The sequence below is a fragment of the Ovis aries genome, chromosome 18 (assembly GCF_016772045.2).
Source record: "Ovis aries strain OAR_USU_Benz2616 breed Rambouillet chromosome 18, ARS-UI_Ramb_v3.0, whole genome shotgun sequence".
In the NCBI taxonomy this organism is placed as follows: Eukaryota; Metazoa; Chordata; class Mammalia; order Artiodactyla; family Bovidae; genus Ovis; species Ovis aries.
In genome coordinates this window covers 55,214,125-55,236,714 of record NC_056071.1, presented here as the reverse complement: position 1 = coordinate 55,236,714, position 22,590 = coordinate 55,214,125, and the positions used below count along the sequence as shown (strand labels likewise).

The following is a 22,590-nucleotide window of genomic DNA, read 5'->3' as shown; positions in this document are numbered from 1 at the left end:
TTACTTGTGATGCTATCCCCTGGACTCGAAGTCTTAAAAATTCCCACTGAATAAAGCATAATCCTCAACTGTAAGGCTCGGAGAACTGCGCTCTGAAAAGACATTCAGGGACAGCCTCTAGTGGACTGACAAATTTTATTATACAGCTTTGCAGATATATGGTCTCAGGGAGCAGAGCATAAAGCAGACTTGCACATAGCCTTTCTCGATAAAACATCAAAGCATTCAAGCATAAAATACAGTTCTCACCGTCCAAGACATAACATACCTTTGGCGAAACTCTAAAGGGAGTCTTACCATGAAACAACAGTCCTTGCTCCCAGAAACAGGCGGTCAGGAGGAAGCCTCTGAATGCCTCAAGGCCAGACATATATGACCCTTCATGATCCGTTCCCAGCCTTGGGCACTCAATGAACCCTCATAACCCTTTGTTATGCTCGTTCCAGCTTCCATCCTTCACCATGAGTGGAGCAAATACATTTTCAGTATTTGCTTAAAGACTTCCAGCTCCTCCACACTCAACTTTTGGGTTGTGAACGTTTCTAAAGCCCATACACCTGGCACAAAACATTTATGCTCTCCATTGAGGAAGACTGTGAAAGCACAGTGGTCATGAGAACTGACTTTAGGCTTGGACAGACCTGGACTTGAAGCCCTGGTCACTTCCAAGCTGTGATCTTGGGCCAAGTACTTAACTCAGGGTGGGTAAGCTTTTTCTGTAAATGGTCACACAGTATACACATTCTTTTGTGGGCCACACGGTCTCTCCTACAATAGCTCATCTCTGCCTTGTTCTCCCAGTCATACCTACACCAATGGGTGTGGGTGTGTTCCTCTGGACTTTTAGTCACAAAATTGGCAGTAGGCCTAGGGTGGTACACAGACCCATGATTTGCAGTTAAAACAAAAAATTATAAAAGGACATCAGGGCGTTCCTTGGTGGTCCGGTGATTAGGACTCTGCTTTCACTGCTGAGGACCTGAGTTAAACTGTGGTGGTGTTAAGGGAATCACACTGATTGAAGCCACCCACCCTGGCCAGGCACCACAGTAACCATTTGCATGAGTTGTTTTATGACAGGAGGTCCTGGTAAGGAACTTGGAACTAATAAGCCTCCACCAACTGGAAGAGTTCGGGAAAGGTCAAAAGAGACACCACATGTCTACCTCCCAGAATCCTTCTCTCTGGCATCTATCTTGGCTGAACAAGGTGTGTACCACCAGGAAGGACTCTGAGTCAGAATGATTGGCTAAAGACAACCCAGAAATTAATCCCATCACTGTAAAACCCAAGACTGCAAGCCATGTGACAAAGCTGTTCTCCTGTTACCCTACTGCTCTCCACCTGGGTGCCCTTTCCCAATAAAATCTCTTGCTTTGTCAGCAGATGTGTTTCCTTGGACAATTCATTTCCGAGTGTTAGTTTCGGGCCCTGGTAGGGGTCCCCTTTCCTGCAACAGTGGGGCAACTAATTTGACACAAGCCAACACAGCCGAAACAAAAAAGATGAAAGGAGACAACCCATGAATGTAAGTCCTATATATTTTGTGCTCGATGTCCTTGGGCAGGACGGGACTTATTCCCTCATAGTAACTCCATTCAACTCAACTTTCTCAGCTCCACACCACGGTACTTGTATGTATAGTATTTTACTTTTCTCTCCCTGTGAGATAATACCAAATGTTTGAGAAGTAGCATACGGATAAAAAGCACCGGATTCTGGAACTAGACTGCCTGGCTCCGAATTCTGGCTCTGCCACTTCAGAGGTATGTGATCTTCCGAAAATTAACCTCCCTGACATAACTTTCCTTACTTGCCCTGTGTGTAAAGCTGGGGTGACATTAACAAGTGCCTTCTTCTCCTAGGGTTGTTACCAGGATGAAACGGATCTGCACATCCTATCACCTGGGGCTCCTTAAAGACTTCAAAACCCAGGCGACAGGCGGACCAACCAAAGAACTCAAAATCTTTAGGGTGAGGCGGAGGCATCAGTACCTACGAAGCTACCATCCTACGTGGTTCTAATTTGTGTACAAGTTTAGATGCAGAGTGTTAAACGGCTTAGCGCGCTGGGGATCGATCCTTCCGGGGAATCACTGCGCCCCTGGTTCCACACACGTCAGAACCACCCTCCCACCCTCACCCCATCCTGCCCTAATTCACTGGATACCTTTTTCCCTGCGTTTCTTTGCCCTCTGGGATCAGAAGGCCCAGCGGAGGCTCGCTGGGACTTGTAGTTCCTGCGACTCTCAGGTCTCGTTCTCGCCTCCCATTGGCTTTCGAAGACGCTCCTCCCCGAAGGTCGGCCAATCGCCGCGGCGCAGCCAACCCTCAAAGCAAGGAGCTAGGACCCAGCTCAGCAATCTGTGCCGGGAGGACGCGGGCGGCTGACTTCTCTGAGGCTGCGCACCGCGAGGGTTTCCCACGGTCCCTCAGCAGGTAATCAATATCCCTGGCAGGGTACTGGGGCCCGGCCCAACGCCCCGGACCAGAGTCGCCCGTTTGCCGCAGATCTTGGCTTCATGGCTGGGATTTTCAGTTTCCCCGGCCTTTTTTTTTTGCGTAAATCCATTTCTCATCGGGCGAAAGGGAGTTTTCGGCAAACGATGACTTCCGATGACCTCTCTTAGCCTTGCATCCCGTGGGGTTGGTGAGTTGGGGCTCCTTTTGTTGCGCGAGCTCTGGCTGGAAGCCCAGGCTCCTCCGAGAGCAGAAACAGGCGCGAGTTGACAGCACATTTGCTAAGGTCCTATAGCCAGGGAATGCCAGGAGGGGTCTCTTGTGTCCTGTCTTAACAATCTAGAAACAATTCAGGTTGTTGAGGTTTGTAATGCTGAGGCTGCATCTGTTTCCAGTTAGTTCTTGGTAGCCTAAGGGGGAAGGGGTTATGTTAACCACAACAGCAAATATACCCAAAGGTATAAAAACATCCCTTCTGAGAAATCATAAAAGTGCCACTTCTCATAGGTTTGAGCTGGTGGGAGTTAACAGGATGATTCACGTGAACCATGGAAGTGAAAGTTAGCAGGATTTGGTCCCCTACTTCCATTAGGGTTGAGGTTTTACCCACGTGGTATTCAGGGCCAAGAATATAGGGGCTGGGAGAAGGAAATTTTGTGAAAATAAATGTCCATGGTTTGAGACTTGCCCTGTGGTATGTAGTGAGTGGCATGGCCCAGCTCTCTTTGCTCCAGGCAGTAATGTCTTTACTGCATTAGTTCGCAAACATTGGTTGAGCCTTACTAAGTTTTTAAAGCAGGGATTATTTCATAAAGGGGAGAGGCAGTTTATCATGAACCATTCCAGTGTTCCAGGGGCAGCATGTAACCCTGCTTGTGGGAAGAGGTAAGACTTTGCAGAGAAGGGAATAATTGAATGGAGTTTGAGGGATGGGCAGGAGCTAGTGAGATGAAAGAGAAGAGCATTTCGCCTGGAAAATAGCATGATGAAGGCAGGAAAAGAGCACTGATTTTGGACCCGGAGTCCTGAGCCTGGTTGGAGCAAGGGATTTCTTGTGGATAGTGGAAAACAAGAGAGGCGCATCTTGCAAGCCTCTTGTGCTGCAGTAAGAGACTTGGATTTTGCCCTGAAAGCCCTAGAAACCAAATTTAGTAGATGTGTATCTTTGTTGTTGCTATTGTTTAGTCGTGAAGTTGTGTTGGACTCTCTTGTGACCCCATGGCCTGTAGCCAGGCTCCTCTGTCCATGGGATTTCCCAAGGGCGAATACTGGAGTGGGTTACCATTTCCTTCTCCAGGGGATCTTTCCAACCCAGGGATAGAACCCGAGTCTCCTGCATTGCTGGACAGGTTTTTTACCAATGAGCCACGAGGGAAGCCCAGTGTGTACCTTAGATACTCTCTAATGTGGAAAAGTGTTGGAAAGAGGCCACACCAGGGAGCTCATTGCAGTAATTGCCAGGAGAATTGCTGAGGATTTTAAAGACAATTGCATTTGAATGAGAGGAGAGATGAATAAAAGGTTGTGAACTCTTAAGTAAGTGAACACCATACCTAGTATTAAAAATATATTGAGGTGAATGCTGTCTCTTGAGTTTTCCACCTATGACTGACTATCTTTTCTAAGGAAACGACAAGCCTTTTTTTTCTTTCCTTAAACCGCAGACATTGCTTTAGGTCAAAATTTGAGTCCCATTTTATGAAGGAGAAATCATCACAAATGTTAAGGATGTTGAAATCTGGATGATTAGACATATGACTCAATTTATCTTGTAATCCAGGAGATACAAATTAAACCCATAATTAGATCACTTTATATCTATCAGATTAGAAATTAGAAAGTTTGTTACTCTCAAGAGTATCAATTGTTTGAAAGATATCAGATATTTGCAAATATATTTTAGGACAGTACAGCTGCTAGCAAAATAGTATATCTTAAGACTCAGTGGTTCTACTCCTAAAGCACCAGAGAGACATTCGTATACAAGGTGATGAGTGTAAGAATGCTTTTAATAGTTAAAAAAAAAAAAGTAGCAACCTACATGTTTGTTAGTAGGAGAATGTTTATAAAGTGGATGTATGTATTTTAAAGTATAATAAATTGCTTGGAATGAAATAATTTACAATAGTGGTTACCTTGTGGTATTCGGAGAATGGGACAGGACAATGGGGGTACTGTTTTATCTGTAATGTTTTATTTGTTTATGGGGAAAGAGGTTTAACAGATTTACAAAATATTAACAGTTGATCTGTATGACGGTAACAGGTATTTTATATTATATTTGTACATTTCTGTAGTTTAACGTGTATCCTTCAATTCTTAAAATATAAGTTGTAGCAAAATTAAACTTAAGAATTTACATCTAGTTATAAAAGTCATGCTCATTCATTTGGGGAAAGACTACAAACTATTATTAATCCTAGATTTCAAAAAATAGTACTTTGGGAGAAACTTAAAGAAATTCAAATGCCAAATAAGCAGTGAAAATAAAAGTGTAGAAAAACCATTAATAAAAAATCAAATTCTTCTAGACATTGGTAAATTTAAAAAATCTTTCTTGACTATGTGTATTTTGAAATATGTTATAGCTGCTTGTACATCTTGAAATGTTAAAAGACAATTTTTTAAAAGTGAAGGGGGCACAAAAAACAAACAAACAAACAAAAAAGACCCAATCAAAAAATGGGCCAAAGAACTAAATAGACATTTCTCCAAAGAAGACATACGGATGGCTAACAAACACATGAAAAGATGCTCAACATCACTCATTATCAGAGAAATGTAAGTCAAAACCACACACACACAAAATAAAAATAAAAATTAAAAAAAAAAACTTTGATCAACCTTTAAAAAAAAAAAAAAGTGAAGGGGACGACAGAGGATGAGCTGGTTGGAAGGCTTCCCTAACTCAATGGACAAGAGTTTGAGCAAACTCTGGGACGTAGTGAAGGACAGGGAAGCCTGGCAAGCTGCAGTCCATGGGGTTGCAGAGTTGGACGTGACTTAGTGACTGAACAACAACATCACTTTCTATATATTACTGTCAGCTGAAAGGAGATTCCAAGTACAAAGTACATTTGTAGAATAGAAATACAGAAACGTGCAATGGGAAAGCTGGCTTCTTTCTTTCAAAGGGGGAATCGCTTGCACCTCCACTTAATAGAATTCATTTGCATGTTTTTAGACAATAATTATTTTCATTTCTAGTATCTACAGTTTACAGAGTTGTGGGGAAAAAAAGTTCCATAGAATCATTGCAGGTAGATTCTTTACCAACTGAGCCACCAGGGAAGTCCTCCATAGAATCACAATTCGGTAACTTTGAAGGACATGCTCTAATCCAAAATGTGCTTTGCTACTGAATCATAAATTTTCCCTATGAAAAAACGTTGATTCTCTCACTTGAACAAAATCCATTTTTTTGAGATTTGAGATAAGACTACTTGGATTTTCTTTTCTTTCTTTCTTTTTTTTCACCAATTTTACTCTTGAAACAGAAAATCAAAGGATATGGGAATTGAATGGGCCATTAATAATTTAGTTCTACCATCCCATTTGACAGATGAACAATTAAGGTGAGGCAGGGTCCCCCGGACTTAGGAACTGTAGTAACTTAGTAACTGTCCTGTATTAAAGAGAAATTTCACCTGACATATGTTAAAAAGACAAGATGGGGACTTCCTTGGTGGTCTGGTAGTTAGGTCTTTGTCCTTCCAGTGCATGGGGCCCGGGTTTGATCCCTGGCTGGAGAACTAAAATCCCACGTGCCATGTCATGTAACCATTTTTTTTTTTTAATGACAAGATGGATTTTATTCTAGCTATTGTATTAGAGGAGAAAGACTTCCATATAGAACTGAGCTCAACTCCAAATACATCAAGGACAACTGAGATGTATTGCCAGTAGGCAGAGTGGGAGGGACAATGACTGAAAAATTGCCAAGAGAAGCTTGATTAGACGCCAAAGATGGGAGATTCTTGTAGGATTCTTGCTAAACCTGGGCTCAGTGGGCCAAAGTCTTGTTGGGAGGAGGGCTCAGAGGAACTTGACTTCAGTTCGGTGAAAGAGGGCCCCTTGTCTCCTGTCCTTGTCTCTTTTGCATGTTATCAGCCAGGGACCACTTGCATGATGATTTTGTTGTAAGCCCCCAACGAACAGAGGGCAAGATCTAAAACCTGTAGGTTTGGAAGTCTCTTTACAGATGTCATTGTCTGCCCAGCTGCTTTGGTTGGCTTTAATGGTTCGCTATTGCTAACCCAGAGCAAGTAGCAAGTACAGGGCTGATGTGGGAGGTCATGGGGGTGGTTAAGGTCTGGGCTTTGATGTCAGACCTAGATTTGAATTTAATCCTGCTATTTAGATGGTCCTCTAACTGTAGCCTTGTTACTTCTATTGCTGGTGACAGTTGATCTGGTATGTGCACTCGGGTCTGTCCCAAACCTCCCCTATTGGATCAGATCCCACTTGATGGTGCTGTCTGAAGTGGAGTCCTTCAGTTGAATCAGTGACTTCATGTAGCCCTGTAACATGAGAGGGTCGCTGGACCAGTGGGAGCAGCGAGGACCTGGCATTGGAGGCTGGTAAAATTCATTTGTAAAGGCTTGTCCATTGACTTTGACTTTGTGTGGTTCAAGTTCTCCTTTGATGGGCTCTTCTTCTAAGACCTTTTTATAACCGATTACCCACAAGTGTCTTAAAATAGTGGGGTGATGAAGAGCAGGCATGTTGGGTATCCTGCTGCTGGAGGAAACTCGGAGGCCCCGGAGTGTAGGGTGTAGCCCTCCCACCTGTGGTTACAGGGCCTCTGAGATATTCACAAAAACAATGCTCTTTTGGTGTGACAAGCAAGGTGGTGTAGTAGAAGAAGCAATCTTTGGAAGCAGATCTGTGTGTCATGCAACAGTGCCACTTTCTACCAAGTTTCTCTACCTTTCCTAGTCTGTCTCAGCTGAAGGGGGTAATGAGACTGCTCACAGGCTGTTGTGAGGATGGGAAAGTGCCTCGCACACTCCATGGTTCATAGATACCCACACATATCCCGCCCTCCCTTCCTGTGTGGCATAGCAACAACAGAATACTCTTGGGGACTTTCCTCTCTCCTCTGGTTAGAGCAACAGCTGTCTTGGATCATTTTCTCCCTGCAAATGGTTAGCAGACTAAACACATACCCCTGAGCATCCTCTCAGAGGCCTTCCTGCTCTCGGCACTTGTAAGAACTACCTTTTTCTTTTAAAGTTATCACTATATCCCGTTATAAGGATGTATTATAGTTGAGTTAGGGCTTCCCTGGTGGCTCAGACGGTAAAGAGTCTGCCTGCAATGCAGGAGACCCAGGTTCGACTCCTGGATTGGGACGATCCCCTGGAGAGGGGAATGGCAACCCACTCCAGTATTCTTGCCTGAAAAATGCCATGGATGGAGGAGCCTGGTGGGCTACAGTCCATGGGGTCGCAAAGGGTTGGATATGACTGAGCTGCTAACACACACATACACACACATATAATTGATTTGATGAATAGTACCCTGTAGATGGGAAAGCCCCTGATGTTGGAAAAGATTGAAGGCAAAAGGAGAAGAGGGTGGCAGAGGATGAGATGGTTAGATTGGATTATCAACTCAGTTCAGTTCAGTTGCTCAGTCGTGTCCGACTCTTTGTGACCCCATGAATCGCAGCACGCCAGGCCTCCCTGTCCATCACCAACTCCTGGAGTTCACTCAAACTCACGTCCATCGAGTCGGTGATGCCATCCAGCCATCTCATTCTCTGTCATCCCCTTCTCCTCCTGCCTGCAATCCCTCCCAGCATCAGAGTCTTTTCCAATGAGCCAACTCTTCACAAGAGGTGGCCAAACTATTGGAGTTTCAGCTTTAGCATCAGTCCTTCCAAAGAACACCCAGGACTGATCTCCTTTAGAATGGACTGGTTGGATCTCCTTGCAGTCCAAGGGACTTTTGAGAGTTTTCTCCAACACCACAGTTCAAAAGCATCAATTCTTCGGCTCTCAGCTTTCTTCACAGTCCAACTCTCACATGCCTACTGGAAAAACCATATCAACTCAGTAGACATGAATCTGCGCAAACTCCGGGAGGTGGTGGAGGACAGAGGAGCCTGGTATGCTACAGTCCATGGGGTTGCAAAGAGATGGACACGACGTAGCGACTGGACAACAACAACAGACAACCCCCGTAAATGACCATTTATGTTGCCTCTGGGGTTTTTCTGCTACAAATGGGTGATCTCCCTCACCTTCTTAAAATCTTCCCTTTTTGAAAAGTGATACCTGGCACTCCCACCGGGACTTCCTCTTCTGCCTTTGTTTCTTCCCCCGCACTCATCACCACTGTACAACCTGTCTCTTCCTGCTAGAATGTCAGCTCTGCGAAGGGTTTCGCTGGTTTGGCTCCCTGTTCAGCCCCTGTGAGCGCCTGGTGGGTGTTCAGGCCCTGTGTGTTGGACGGGTGAGTAGACAGGAAGAAGCAGAAGACGGCGCCTGTGTGACTGGGGCCCTGGAGCGCCACGGGCAAGAAATAGCGGTCTTCCTGGGCCAGTTTGGCAGGGATCATTTACTTTTTTTTTTTTTTTTTTGACTGCGCTGGGTCTTCATTGCAGTGCTTGTCTAGTTGGCAGCCTGTGGACCAAGTTACCCTGCAGCGTATGGGATCCTCGTTCTCCAACCAGGGATCACACCTGCGACCCTTGCATTGGAAGGCAGATTCTTAACCACTGAGCCATCAGGGAAGTCCCAGGGGTCCTTGTTTACTTTTTATTCATGAACTTTTCTCTCTGCTGAAACGAGAATCATAGATTTGCTGCAAGATGATTTGTGACTTTGTTTTCCGGCGCTCGACTTCGTCAAGAATAGTGCTGACCAGGAAATTGCCATCTGAAACCTGCTGTTTTGAGACATGTTCATTGCTAAGGGTGATGGAAGGATTGTATTACTTCATATCTTTCCTTCGCCCCTGGCCCCATACATTTCCCAACAAATTAGTGTATGTGTTTTTTAAGTGGCATTTCCAAATCGGTGTCACATGGTGAGGCTTGTAACTTGGCATTGTATTCAAGGAACCACAACTCTGTGTTAATAATTTAAAAAAAGATAGACAAGAACATCGCTAAATGTTAGCTCTGAAAATGTCCCTTGTGTATGAATAAGGTACTTTCCCTCACCGAGGAGTAACTTGCTAGTGTTTAGTAGAAGAATGAAAGGTAAACTGGAATTTGTAAAAATAACCTGGTGGTGTTTTTTGTTTGCTGATTTAGGCAGTTGAGCGGGTGGTGTCTATTCTGTTGCTCAGGCAGGCCAACCATTCGACTCTAGTATATTTTATTTAAATATGAAAGGGGGAATTCCCTGGCAGTCTAATGACTAAAACTCTGAGCCTCCACTTCTGGGGAGCACAGGTTTGGCCCCTGGTCAGGGGAACTAAGATCCCACATGCCATGAGGCACAACAAAAAAAAAAAGAAAAGAAAAGAGAAAGAAAAGAAGAAGTCAGGCACTGGTGCCTCCAGACAGATCAGCCGCTTCAGGATTGAGTCACATGATAGACAGTCAGAAAGAATGGTATGCAAACCAGGGAGCCTGATTTATGATTGTTGATGAAAGATAATAAAAACCCCAGACTATACCTGTCCTGTGGGCTGAGAACACATTCTGGCTCCTGAGGGCGGGCCGCAGAGACCGCCTGTTTCAGTTTCATTGGAATGTAGCCGTGTTCACTGGTTTCTGTATCCTCTTTGGCTGCTTTGTGATACCATCGGAGAGCTGAAGAGTTGCGATGGGGATGACGTTGACCTGCAGAGCTGAAAATACCTACACTCCAGCCCTTTACAGAGGCTTTGCTGACCCTTGCCCCAAGAGAAGGCTTCCTGGGAGGCTTGCCTGCAGCCAGGACACTGCTGGTTGCATGGCCTCCAGTATCACTGGCTCACCTCCCCCTCCAGTGTGGGGGCCCCTGCAGAGCTCTGGGAGTGGGAGCTTGACTGTCTCTTGTCTGATCTCACTGCTGCTGATTCATACCTTTGTATTACTTCCCATTTTATTATCCCTCGGTGAACCCTGGGCAGGTCAAGTGGATGTGAGAAAACATCCTGTCCATACACACTGACATATTAATAGACCAGCGGGTTCCGGGGCTGGGTGGCCTGGGAAGGCCACTGCCCTCATCTGTGACTCATCTTGACCATTTGAAGACAATCTCAAAACAAATCTGGGGCATGTTATTGCAGTTACCCATGCATCCATGACTTTATAGTGGAGCTAAAGAAACCTGGATCGAGCACTAACTCAGATTCTTTTTTGTTGTTGTTTGGCCGTGCTGTGTAGCATGCAGGATCCTAGTCCCCTGACGGGAGACTGAACCCCTGCTGCCTGCATTGGCAGCTCCGAGTCTCAACCACTGGACTGCCAGGGAATTCCTCCCACCTCAGATTCTTGATTCTTACATGTGAAGCATTGAGTTCCTGGGAGAAGTCCTGCGGGGCTAGAGTAGTACGGTTTCTTAACTAGGAAGCTGGGCTTCTGGGCAGAGCTGACTAGAGTGTAGTCCTGGGCATCACCCAGAGCTTGTCAGAAATGCAGAGTCTCAGGCCCTGCCCATGCCTACTGAGTCAGACTCTGCCTTCTAACAAGCCCCCCAGGCAATCTGGGCATATAAGTCAAGTTGGAGAAGTGCTGGCCCAAAGTGCCTTTACTCTTTAAAACTTTGGTAAAACTCAGGGCTTCCTGTTTTTTCACTTGGGAGGAAATCCCATCATTTTGAGGTTTAGCACAGTCTTAGGCACAGGCAACCTAGATAGCATATTCAAAAGCAGAGACATTACTTTGCCGACTAAGGTCCGTCTAGTCAAGGCTATGGTTTTTCCAGTGGTCGTGTATGGATATGAGAGTTGGACTGTGAAGAAGGCTGAGCACAGAAGAATTGATGCTTTTGAACTGTGGTGTTGGAGAAGACTCTTGAGAGTCCCTTGGACTACAAGGAGATCCAACTAGTCCATTCTGAAGGAGATAAACCCTGGGATTTCTTTGGAGGGAATGATGCTAAAGCTGAAACTCCAGTACTTTGGCCACCTCATGCGAAGAGTTGACTCATTGGAAAGGACTCTGATGCTGGGAGGGATTGGGGGCAGGAGGAGAAGGGGACGACCAAGGATGAGATGGCTGGATGGCATCACCGACTCGATGGACGTGAGTTTGAGTGAGCTCCGGGAGATGGTGATGGACAGGGAGGCCTGGTGTGCTGTGATTCATGGGGTCACAAACAGTCGGACACGACTGAGCGACTGAACTGAACTGAACTAGGCACAGATGCTGAGGATGGTTTCCTAGACTTCAAGGTGTTTCGTGACTTAGCTGGCTCTGCAGTCCTTGAGGACAGAAGCTTCGTCCTGTCCCTACTGCGTTCCCGGCCCCCAGCGCTTTTTCTGGCAGGGTCAGAGTTCAGGAGACTCTGACTGAGGAGGTGAATGAATGAGTGAATACATTAATGAGTGAGTAAATGAGCACTGTTTTGTCAAAAAGCATCAGAGGCAGAGGTTAGCCTCGTAGACTGTTCTGTTCTGAGTCCCTACATCTCAATGACTGTTTTTCCTCTTATCTTAGAATGACAGGCCTGGCTTCTGCCATAGGAAGGCTTTTTTAAAAATAACATAGTCAGGACGCAGGGCATTAAAATAGCATACTTGTCTGAGTAATGCAGGGTGGCCAGGACTCAGCCTTAGTTCTGCCTTTTGTGCTTTAAAACTCTCTTTAAAGTTTTGGCCGTGAAGGGTAAAATTGGGCATGTAGTTCATTAAGGATAAAGTCTTGAGATGCAGAACTATGTAGCAGAAAGGGTGGACCAGGAATTCAGAAGGCACGGGTTCTGGTCTGTGGCCAGTGAATATTGGGTAAGTCACTTCTCTCTTGCTTCAACCTCCCCATCCAGTAAAACAAGGATTAAAATGTTTGCTCAGCCTCTTCTACAGAATAATGAAAATGGGTTGTAAGCATTATCCAAAGACATTCATTTGGGCTGCCAGTGTTAGACTATAGCTTACCCCGATAGCTCACACACATTGCCCCTCAGTATTTACATCAAGTGTATGTTGAATTTTTACAGGCTTTGTTGTATAAGTAATATATATTATTTGTAGTAAAGAGAGACAAAAAGAAAGAAGGTCCTTCTTAATTCTACCTATCTACCACCCAAGAATAACTACTGTTAGGTTTTGTCTGCCTTCTACATTTTGCTAAGCACACAGTATATTTCTGTTCTTTTCTTAAAACAGTTCATAGTGTGTGGTAGATATTTTTCCGACACAGTGAAGTTTGTTAGTGAATTTTGTTTTCTGTATTCCAAGTTGTGACAAAAACTTTAAAAAGTTGCCTCAAGAGCTTCCTCAATATTCTTTGGTTTATTCTCCTAAGTTCAGCCCGTAGTGAAGGTGGGGCGCTGTGGGCAACCCCCTGCTCCGCTCCAGGGAAACGGCAGCAGCGCTGAGAATAAAAGTCTGCTTGTCATCAGTTTTATCCTCAGCGAGTTCTGTCTGATGACGAAATGATCGTATCTTTTTGGCCCATTTTCTGCGATCTTGTCTTTGGGTCCAGCAGTGTTCTTCTGTTTTGGTCATTCCTTTTTCACTTGACTCTGCCTTTTTCTTCCTAGATTTCTGCAGGGGAATTCCAAGGGGGCAGGATGATTTGGGAAGTCACTGTGTTGCTCAGCTTGGTCCTGGGAATTGCTGCTGTTCCCCTGGAGGACCCTGAGGATGGAGGCAAGCACTGGGTGGTGATTGTCGCAGGATCACAGGGCTGGGATAATTACAGGCACCAGGTAAGAAAATGACTCACCTTTTCCTGGATGACACTGGCAGTCTGCTAACAATCCTGGACATTGTTATTAGAAGAGACCTTTTATTATTGTTTTTTGGCTTGGTTTTGCTTTGGGATGGAGTTGAAGCTATCAAGATTTTATTTATTTTAAACTTTTAATTTTGTATCGCTATTTAACAGTATTGTGATAATTTCAGGTGAACAGCAAAGGGACTCAGCCGTACATGTATATGTATCCATTGTCCCCTAAACCCCCCTCCCATCTAGGCTGCCGTGTGACATTGAGCAGAGTTCCCTGTGCTATACAGTAGGTCTTTGTTGGGTATCCATTTTAAATGTAGCTGTGTGTACATGTCCATCCCAAACTCTCTAACTATCCCTTCCCCCCAGCAACCAAAATTAGAACAGATGCTCCTCTTAGGTTGGCAAAAATACATGTGTTGATGAGGATGTGGAGAATGGAACACACACCCCACCATCCCCATTGCTGAGTGGATTATAACGTGGTACAGTCATTTTGGAAACCATTTTGGCTGTTCCTCAAAATGGCCCGTATGTGGTCACTTCAGTCTAATGCAGGGATTCTCAACCTTGGCACTGTTGACACTTGGGTCCACCCAGGTAATTCTTAACTGTTGGGGGCTGTCCTACCATGTAAGATGTTTAGCAGCATCCCTACCTCTGCCCTCTAGGTACCAGGAGTATCACCCAGCCACTGTAACAACGAAAGTTGTCTCCAGACTTTGCCATATGTCCTTAGTTGAGACCTACTGGTCTAGTGCCTTCATTTTAGTAAATAGGGGAACTGAGACTTGAAGACCAGAGGTGACTTGCGTGAGGCTGAATTGGTGCAGACAGGACTCTGGAAGCAGCGTCACGAGTCTCCTTGCCCTCCACACCCCCGCCCTGCTGCTCTGCCTTCACCCCTCCCCCTCTTCTTTCCTGGCACTCTCAGCAAACCAGCCTGGCAGAAATTAGAGAGGAAAGAATCTACATTTGTAAATATGTTAAAAGTGCAACCTCCAGGTGCGAATGTAAAATGGTGTAGCTGCTTTGAAAAACAGTCTGACAGTTCCTCAAAAGGTTAAGCACAGTTACCGTGTGACCCAGCAATTCGGCTCTTAGGTATATATTCAGAAAAAAAAAAAAAGAATATGTACGTCTCCCCCCAAAAAACTTGTACTCAAATGATTATAGCAGTTTTATTCATGCTAGCCTAAAAGTGGGAACAATCCAAGTGTCCAATAAATGGATAAACAAAAAGTATAGTCTGTCCACACAAGGTGTTATTATTTGGCCATAAAGAGAACAAGGGACGGATGCATGGCTTCAACAGGGCTGAACCTTAAAAACATTATCCTAAGTGAGAGAAGCCAGTCACAAAGGACCGCAGCATTCCGTTTATAGATGGAAGTCTAGCGCAGGAAACTCTGTGAAAACAGAGTGTAGATTAGCAGTTGACAAGGTGTACACAGAAGAGGGGACAGAGAATGACTGTTACTGGGTGTGGAGTCTCTTTTAGGGATGATGAAAAGGCTCTGGAGTTAGAGAATGGTGATGGTTGCGTGACTTGGTGAACATACTAGAAGCCACTGAATTGTATATTTAAAAGGTTGACGTGTGATATGTGAATTATATACCTTAATAACGTTGTTATTTAAAAAGTCATTGAATCTTTCAATTCTCAGAGACGAGATGCACAGGCAATCACAAGTGAACTCATTTGACCCCCCACTGTGGGGTTCTGTGCAGTCGGTCCAGTTCTTTTTCCCTATTTATGTTTACTTTCTGTCTCAACTGGTCACCTTTGAAGTGCCTAGTCACCAAGTGTGGCCAGAGGCTGCCAGATTAGACCTAGCATCTGTGCTTGTGACGGCTTAACAGGGCTGCCTCACGTGTGTTTCCTTCCCAGGATATCAGTTTCATAATCTGTTAAATAGGGGTTGGTTTAGGTGAACTCCTGCTGCTGCTGCTGCTGCTGCTGCTGCTGCTGCTGCTAAGTCGCTTCAGTTGAGTCCGACTCTGTGCAACCACTGTACCCCCTGCCCCGCCCCGCCCTCTGCCAGGCTCCACCATTCCTGGGATTCTCCAGGCAAGAACAGTGGAGTGGGTTGCCATTTCCTTCTCCAGTGCGTGAAAGTGAAAGGTAAAAGTGAAGTCACTCAGTTGTGTCTGACTCTTAGCGACCCCATGGACTGCAGCCTACCAGGCTCCTCTGTCCATGGGATTTTCCAGGCAACCAGCTCTATAATTTGATGATTATTGAATGACTTAGTTCTTGAATGCTTTTTATATGCTAGCTGAATAGGAAATTCAGCTTGATTAAAAAGTTATTTTCATTGGCAGTATGATACCTTTTTAATACTTAACCCAGACCTGACCCCAGCTTCCCTGGTGGCTCAGATGGTAAAGAATCCGCCTGTAATGTGGGAGACCCAGGTTCGATCTCTGGGTTGGGAAGATCCCCTGGAGGAGGGCATGGCAACCCACTCCAGTATTCTTGCCTAGAGAATCCCATGGACAGAGGAGCCTGGCGGGCTACAGTCCATGGGGTTACAAAGAGTCGGACACGCACAGACCTGACCCAGTTAGAGAGGAGTAATCCGAGTATTAACTACCCAGCTCAGTTTTCTCCTCTGCCTCTCAACACAAGTCAGAAAGATGGGGTATTAAATACGGGTCACTGATAGCAGACTGGCTGCTTCATCAGACACCCTGGTTTTTATACAACTAACTTTAAAAAGCATGTATTGGTTAAACATTATTCAGTATAGGTGATTACCCTTTGCTCCCAGGAAATTTTTTTAAAGTGTTGCTAGTTTCCCTGGGTAAACTACTTCGTATCAAAATGGAATGAAGCAAGAAAAGCAAAAAGAAGTGGGCGCAGACTGAAATTTCTGTCCCTAAAGAAGGGCGGATGCTGGTGCTAAAGCTGGGCACGGGAAGCGTGGCTGCTGAATCATGGTTGGCCTCAGTTCATATCCCTGCCGGCCAAGTTCACTCCTCGGCCCACTGCCGACACTTGCTGTCTTGACTTTGGAAACTGAGCGTTAGAAGAGCGTTTGAGGTATAGCCAGTTAACACCCCAGTACAAAATAGAAAATTCAAAGTGTAGGGGGAAACAAAAGAGCATTTGAAAGAGCTTTTCCCATAGAACCTACATAGACTTTTTCTTTTCTGCATAGACTTACATTTTTATTGAGGTTTACGTTTTCCTTGCGTGAACATAGCACTCATTATCACAAATTTGTTTAGAGAAGATTAGTATACTGGGCACACTCAGATCATTGCAGAGCACTCTTCTGTGCTTTATGATGGTTATTTAACCTGTGTTGGTTACACTGAATTGGCTTTCTCCGTTTTCCATTTGGGGCTGGGATGAATGGATGACAGCGAGGGAACTGGTGGGTCTGGGCTGATGCTAGTGGGATATGTTACATCTTGAGTATGGGCTTGGAAGGTCCTGGAGGACAAGTTCCTGCAGTGGTGGAGGCAGGAGCCAGACTCCGATGCATGGATGACAGAGTCCCTTGGTGCAAACCGCACAAGGTATGCTGTACTGGCTATTCTTCCGACAGGCTTGTGAGGGGGAGAAAGAAGAACATAGGTCACCAGGGGAGGAATGGGACTAGAGGAAGGTTTCTTCCAGTATAGAGATCTGAGTGCACTGAGAAGGAAAATTAAGTGGATTGAAGGTGAAGTTCACCGTTGCACAAGCCATTAGGAGGATGTTGGGATATGGGGGGGGGGGGTGTTGGGAGGAGAGGAGATGTGAGCCAGGAGTCACTGGGAGAAAGGGGCTTGAGGGGAGTTTTGAGGTCATTGCTGGGCAGTGGGGCTCTGAAGGAGAAGGTCTGGAGTGTTGGCAACAGAAGAGGTGAGGAGCTGGGAGAATGCTGACGCCCCCTCCCCTCTGCTGGTCTCAAGCTGGGGGCTGTGGTGGAGAGGAAGGGAGTGCCACCTTTTCCTGGGAAGGCTTCAGAAGCCTCCTTAAGAATATCCACAGGGCCAAGAGGAGGCAGAGAGGGAGAGGGAAAAGTCCAGAACTTGTACATGTTGAAGTTGGGAGGAAAAGATAGGATAATAGAGGGTCTAGTGGCAGTCATTATACTTCTGAATAACCACCTTTCACTTTATATATTTAAGGGTGTGTGTTATTACCACTTTTTAGAAACAGCTTTATTGAAGAGGTATGTTTCCATGCCATACAGTTCACCTATCTCATAGTACAGTGATTTTTAGTAAATTCAGACAGTTGTGCAAGTGTTACCACAGTTCAGTTTTAGGACACGCCCATCATTCTAGAAAGTTCCCCTGTGCCTGTACTCATCCCAGCCTCCTGTCCCCAAGGATTTGCCTTTTGTCTTTATTGTCTTGCCCTTTCCAGAAACTTCATAAATGGAATCATACAAGGTGGACTGCTTTGGTGTCTGGCTTCTTTCACTGGCATTATGTTTTTATAGTTAATCCATCTTGTTACAAAGTATCACTCTTATATTTTAAGAAAAGAAACAGATGGAGAGCAGAGCAGAGCAGGACTGAACTGGGGGAATGCAGTTAGCCCAGGAGGGCTGTTCTTGTACAAGCCAGATGCTGGGCAGGGTGGTCGGGACTGTGGGTTGTAGACTTGCATAGACCCCCAGGTGTAATTCCTGTTCTTCTCGCATCTGCTGTATTAGTTTGAACAAATGATGTAATCTCACTCCAAACCTCTTGATTCTCCTCTGGAAAATCTGAGGTGGTGGTGGGCTCTGTGAGTGAAAGTCACTCAGTCCATGGAATTCTCCAGGCCAGAGTACTGGAGTCGTTCCCTTCTCCAGGGGATCTTCCCAACCCAGGGATCGAACTCAGGTCTCCTGCAGTGCAGGCAGATTCTTTACCAGCTGAGCTAGCTGGGAAACCCAAGAACACTGGACTAGGTAGCCTGTCCCTTTTCCAGTGGATCTTCCTGACCTAGGAATTGAACCGGGGTCTGCTACATTGCAGGCGGATTCTTTACCAGCTGAGCTAGCAGCCCCCTCGCCCCCACCCAATGCCGACTCAGGGCTTAGCAGTGCTCAGAGCATGTGCCAGGAAGGGGTACTATACATATTCCTCTCAATGAGCAGCCCATGAGAACTCTTCCCAGCCCCTAGCTGGCTTGAAGGTGGACCCCTTGGCAGTGATGGCAAGTATTTCAAGAACATGCCAAGTATTTCAAGAACAAGTATTTCGCCTTTGCCCCAGGCTGGTTGCTCTTAGTCAGCTTACAGTTGGCCTGAGGTAGGGCGGCACGATCAGTGACTGGACAGTGACCTCCACCAGGAAATCACGGGATGTATCAGCAATCCCATCTAAACTCCTTACTCCTGAGAGTTGAGTCAGCAGTCTCTGTTCAGTGTGGCCCAGAGGGCTCTGCCCTTTATGTCAAGTCTTGCTCAATACCTTCCTGTCACATGGCATTTCTCTTATGGCATTTCTGTTTTTAAGGGGAAAAAATGCACAGAGATAAGATACACTCCAGAAAAGTCATTCAAGCAATCTTTAGCACTGTCTCCAAATCACTTGACTTGGCTTAACCTTACTTTTATTTCTTTTGGGTGTTAGTGAGTGCTTGACTCCAACCAAAAGCCCTTTTGAATTGAGAAGGTTGGGAAGAAACCAAGTAATTCCAAGGACCCAAGAGAGGATCTCTGCTTGGCTTTGAGACCGCTGTGGTGGGGGAAGCCCTGAGCCCTTCCTGAGCCTGTCCCCATCTGTGAAATGGGCATAAAAGAGTCTGCCTGTCAGGGCGGTGGTGAGGAGCCCAGGAATTTAGGGGAGCACTAACAGGATAGGCTGAATATATTTTCTAAGATATATGGTCGTATTGAAGCATATTTTACAGATTGTATATAATTCACCCATTTTAAGTGTTCAGTGATGTTTTGGTGCATTTAGCAAGCTGTGTACGCCTCACCATAAATCAGTGTTAGCACACTTCCATCTCCCCAGTAAGATCCCTTGAGCCAATTTCAAGTCCCTAGCTGGAGGCAACTCCTAGTATACTAGTATACTTTGTAATTCTGTAAGTTTGCCTTTTCTGAACATATCACATAAATAGGGCCGTGCAATGTGAACTTTTGTGTCTGGCTTCTCTTAAGGCCATGTTTTTAAACTTTATCTGTATAGCGCGTGTCAGCACTTCATTCCTTTTATTGCCAAATAGCGTTCCATTGTATGCTTGCATCACATTTTGTCTGTTCCCCACTCAGTGGATATTTGGGTTGTTTCTTTTTTTTTTTTCCTATTTGAAGCATTCTGCCAAGAACATTTGAGTACAGATATTGGTGTGGGTTAATGTTTTTGCTTCTCCTGGCAGATACCTAAGAGTAGAATTCCCAGGTCCTAGGGTAAATTTATACTTAACTTTTAAAGAAACTTAAAGTATTTTCCAAAAGGGCTGCATCATTTTGCATTCACGCAAGCAGTGGATGAAGCTTCCTGGTTTATCCTCACCAACACTAGTTATTGACTGTCTGCTGTGACGTGGTAGCTCCTTGTGGTTTGAGTTTGCATTTCCCTAATAAGTAATGATTGTGAACATCTTTTTATGTGCTTTTCAGTATATCTAGTTAGGTGAAATGTTTATATAAATCTTTGATCTGTTTTCGATGGAACCAGTTGTTTTATTGAGGTACAAGGGTTCTCTGCATATTCTACATACAAATCCTCTCAGATATGTGTTTTGCAAATGTTCTGCTCTCACTTTGTTGCTTATCTTTTCACTTTCTTTTTATTTTTATTTTTTTCACTTTCTTACTGATGTCTTTTGAAGCACTAAGATTTTGAATGTTGTTGATGTCCAGTTTACCTTTTTTTTTCTTTTATAGACCACACTTTTGGTGTTATATCTATGACATCTGTGCAATTACAATTGAAGATTTCAAAGATTTTCTCCTGTGTTATCTTATAAAATGTTGCTGTAGCACTTACATTCAAGTGTGATTCATTTTGAGTTAATTTTCATATACGGTATGAGGAGAGAGTCTAAGATCATCTTTTTTGCATGTAGATATCCAAAATTTCCCAGCACCATTTGTTGATAAGATTCTCCTTTCCCAGGGTAGTTCTGAAAACAGGAAGTGAAAGTTCTCCAGCTTTCTTCTTCTTTTTCAGTTTATATATCTATTGCAGTTATGTACAAATTTTAGCATTATCTTGTCAATTTCTGAGGAAATCCCTGCTGATCAGTTTTTTAAAAAAATTTTTTGAGGGGGAGAGGAGAGATATTTTAACTTTTTAAAAAATCTTTTGTCTGTACCGCAAGGCATGCGGGACCTTAGTTCCCCAACCAGGGATCAAACCCATGCCCCCTGCAGTGCAGACACTGGAGGTGTGGAGCCTTATCCACTGGTGGTGTCAGTTGCTCAGCTGTGCCCGACTCTGCGACCCCATGAACTGCAGCCCACCAGGCTCCCCCTGTCCATGGGATTTTCCAGGCAAGGATACTGGAGTGGGTTGCCATTTCCTTCTTCAGGGGATCTTCCCTACCCAGGGATTGAACCCAGGTCTCCTTCACTTCAGGTAGCCTCTTTACCGACTGAGCTAGTTTTTTAAAAAGTTTAAGTGTGGTATGTCTTTTGATCCATGAGCATGAGATATCTCTCTGTGTATTTAGATCTTTAATTTTCCTCAGCAGTTTTATAATTTTCAGTTTACAAGTCTTACACTTCTTTTGTTAAGTTTATTCCTAAGTTGTTTTGTCTTTTGGTGAACCTGCTTTTTGGTATCTAACAGGAGAGATAGATAATAGGCCAGTTTGCACTGAGGTGAGTGGGTGGGTGTGCCTGCTCACTCCAGTTTCATTGAGAAGGTCAAATCTGACATAATATTGATTTTTTTTTCTTATGAAATAGAAAACAAATATCTATATAATGTGCCTTCAATGTAAAGAATAATAATAAAATGAATACCTATGTAGTTTGTACTGAAAGGTTGTTGCTGAACCACGAATGACGCCGGGATTCTTGGCCTCCAGAGGAGAAGAATTCAATCTGGGGCCAAAGACAGGCTTAATCACTCAGAGCTTTTGTGTAATAAAGTTTTATTAAAGCATAAAAGAGATAGAGAAAGCTTCTGACAGAGACATCAGAAGGGGGCAGAAAGAGTGCCCCCTCGCTAGTGTTAGCAATGGAGTTAAATACCTTTTAATTAGTTATTACAATGAATCAAAAGAATGTCTGGAGGTTGTAAAGATCTTAGTAGACCCACTCCCATAATTTCCATTTTAAGATAACAGGATTCAGTTCAGTTCATTCGCTCAGTCCAACTCTTGCACCCCATGAATCACAGCACACCAGGCCTGCCTGTGCATCACCAACTCCTGGAGTTTACTCACTCCTGTCCATCGAGTTGGTGATGCCATCCAGCCATCTCATCCTCAGATATGCAGATGACACCACCCTTATGGCAGAAAGTGAAGAGGAGCTAAAAAGCCTCTTGATGAAAGTGAAAGAGGAGAGTGAAAAAGTTGGCTTAAAGCTCAACATTCAGAAAACGAAGATCATGGCATCCAGTCCCATCACTTCATGGGAAATAGATGGGGAAACAGTGGAAACAGTGTCAGACTTTATTTTTGGGGGCTCCAAAATCACTGCAGATGGTGACTGCAGCCATGAAATTAAAAGACGGTTACTCCTTGGAAGAAAAGTTATGACCAACCTAGATAGTATATTCAAAAGTAGAGACATTACTTTACCGACTAAGGTCTGTCTAGTCAAGGCTATGGTTTTTCCTGTGGTCACGTATGGATGGATGTGAGAGTTGGACTGTGAAGAAGGCTGAGTGCCGAAGAATTGATGCGTTTGAACTGTGGTGTTGGAGAAGACTCTTGAGAGTCCCTTGGACTGCAAAGGGATCCAACCAGTCCATTCTGAAGGAGATCAACCCTGGGATTTCTTTGGAAGGAATGATGCTAAAGCTGAAGCTCCAGTACTTTGGACACCTTGTGCGATGAATTGACTCATTGGAAAAGACTGTGATGCTGAGAGAGATTGGGGGCAGGAGGAGAAGGGGACGACCGAGGATGAGATGGCTGGATGGCATCATGGACTCGATGGACATGAGTCTGAGTGAACTCCCGGAGATGGTGATGGACAGGGAGGCCTGGCGTGCTGCGATTCATGGGGTTGCAAAGAGTCGGACACTGAGCGACTGAACTGAACTGAACTGAATGGTCTAGTGGTTTTCCCTACTTACTTCAATTTACATCTGAATCCTGATAACAGGATTAGCCAGAGGTTTTTAGGAAGGAGAAATTGTCCTCAAGCAGGATGCATTGTTGTTATATAATC

The 22,590-nt window shown here is 44.7% G+C and overlaps 1 protein-coding gene across 3 annotated transcripts in view; it reads left to right on the top strand.

Moving 5' to 3' along the window:
• The first annotated feature begins 2,357 nt into the window (after positions 1-2,357).
• LGMN (legumain) overlaps positions 2,358-22,590 on the top strand; it is a 37,262-nt gene continuing 17,029 nt past the window's right edge. The window contains exons 1-2 of one of the 3 annotated variants that reach the window (XM_004017957.4): positions 2,358-2,439; positions 13,110-13,277. In XM_004017957.4, coding sequence (XP_004018006.2) covers positions 13,140-13,277 — 138 coding nt within the window. In that variant the 5' untranslated portion in view covers positions 2,358-2,439; positions 13,110-13,139. Of the gene's footprint in view, positions 12,352-13,109; positions 13,278-22,590 lie in introns of all 3 variants that reach the window. The other 2 variants (XM_042235389.1, XM_042235388.2) reach the window with 2 other exon arrangements.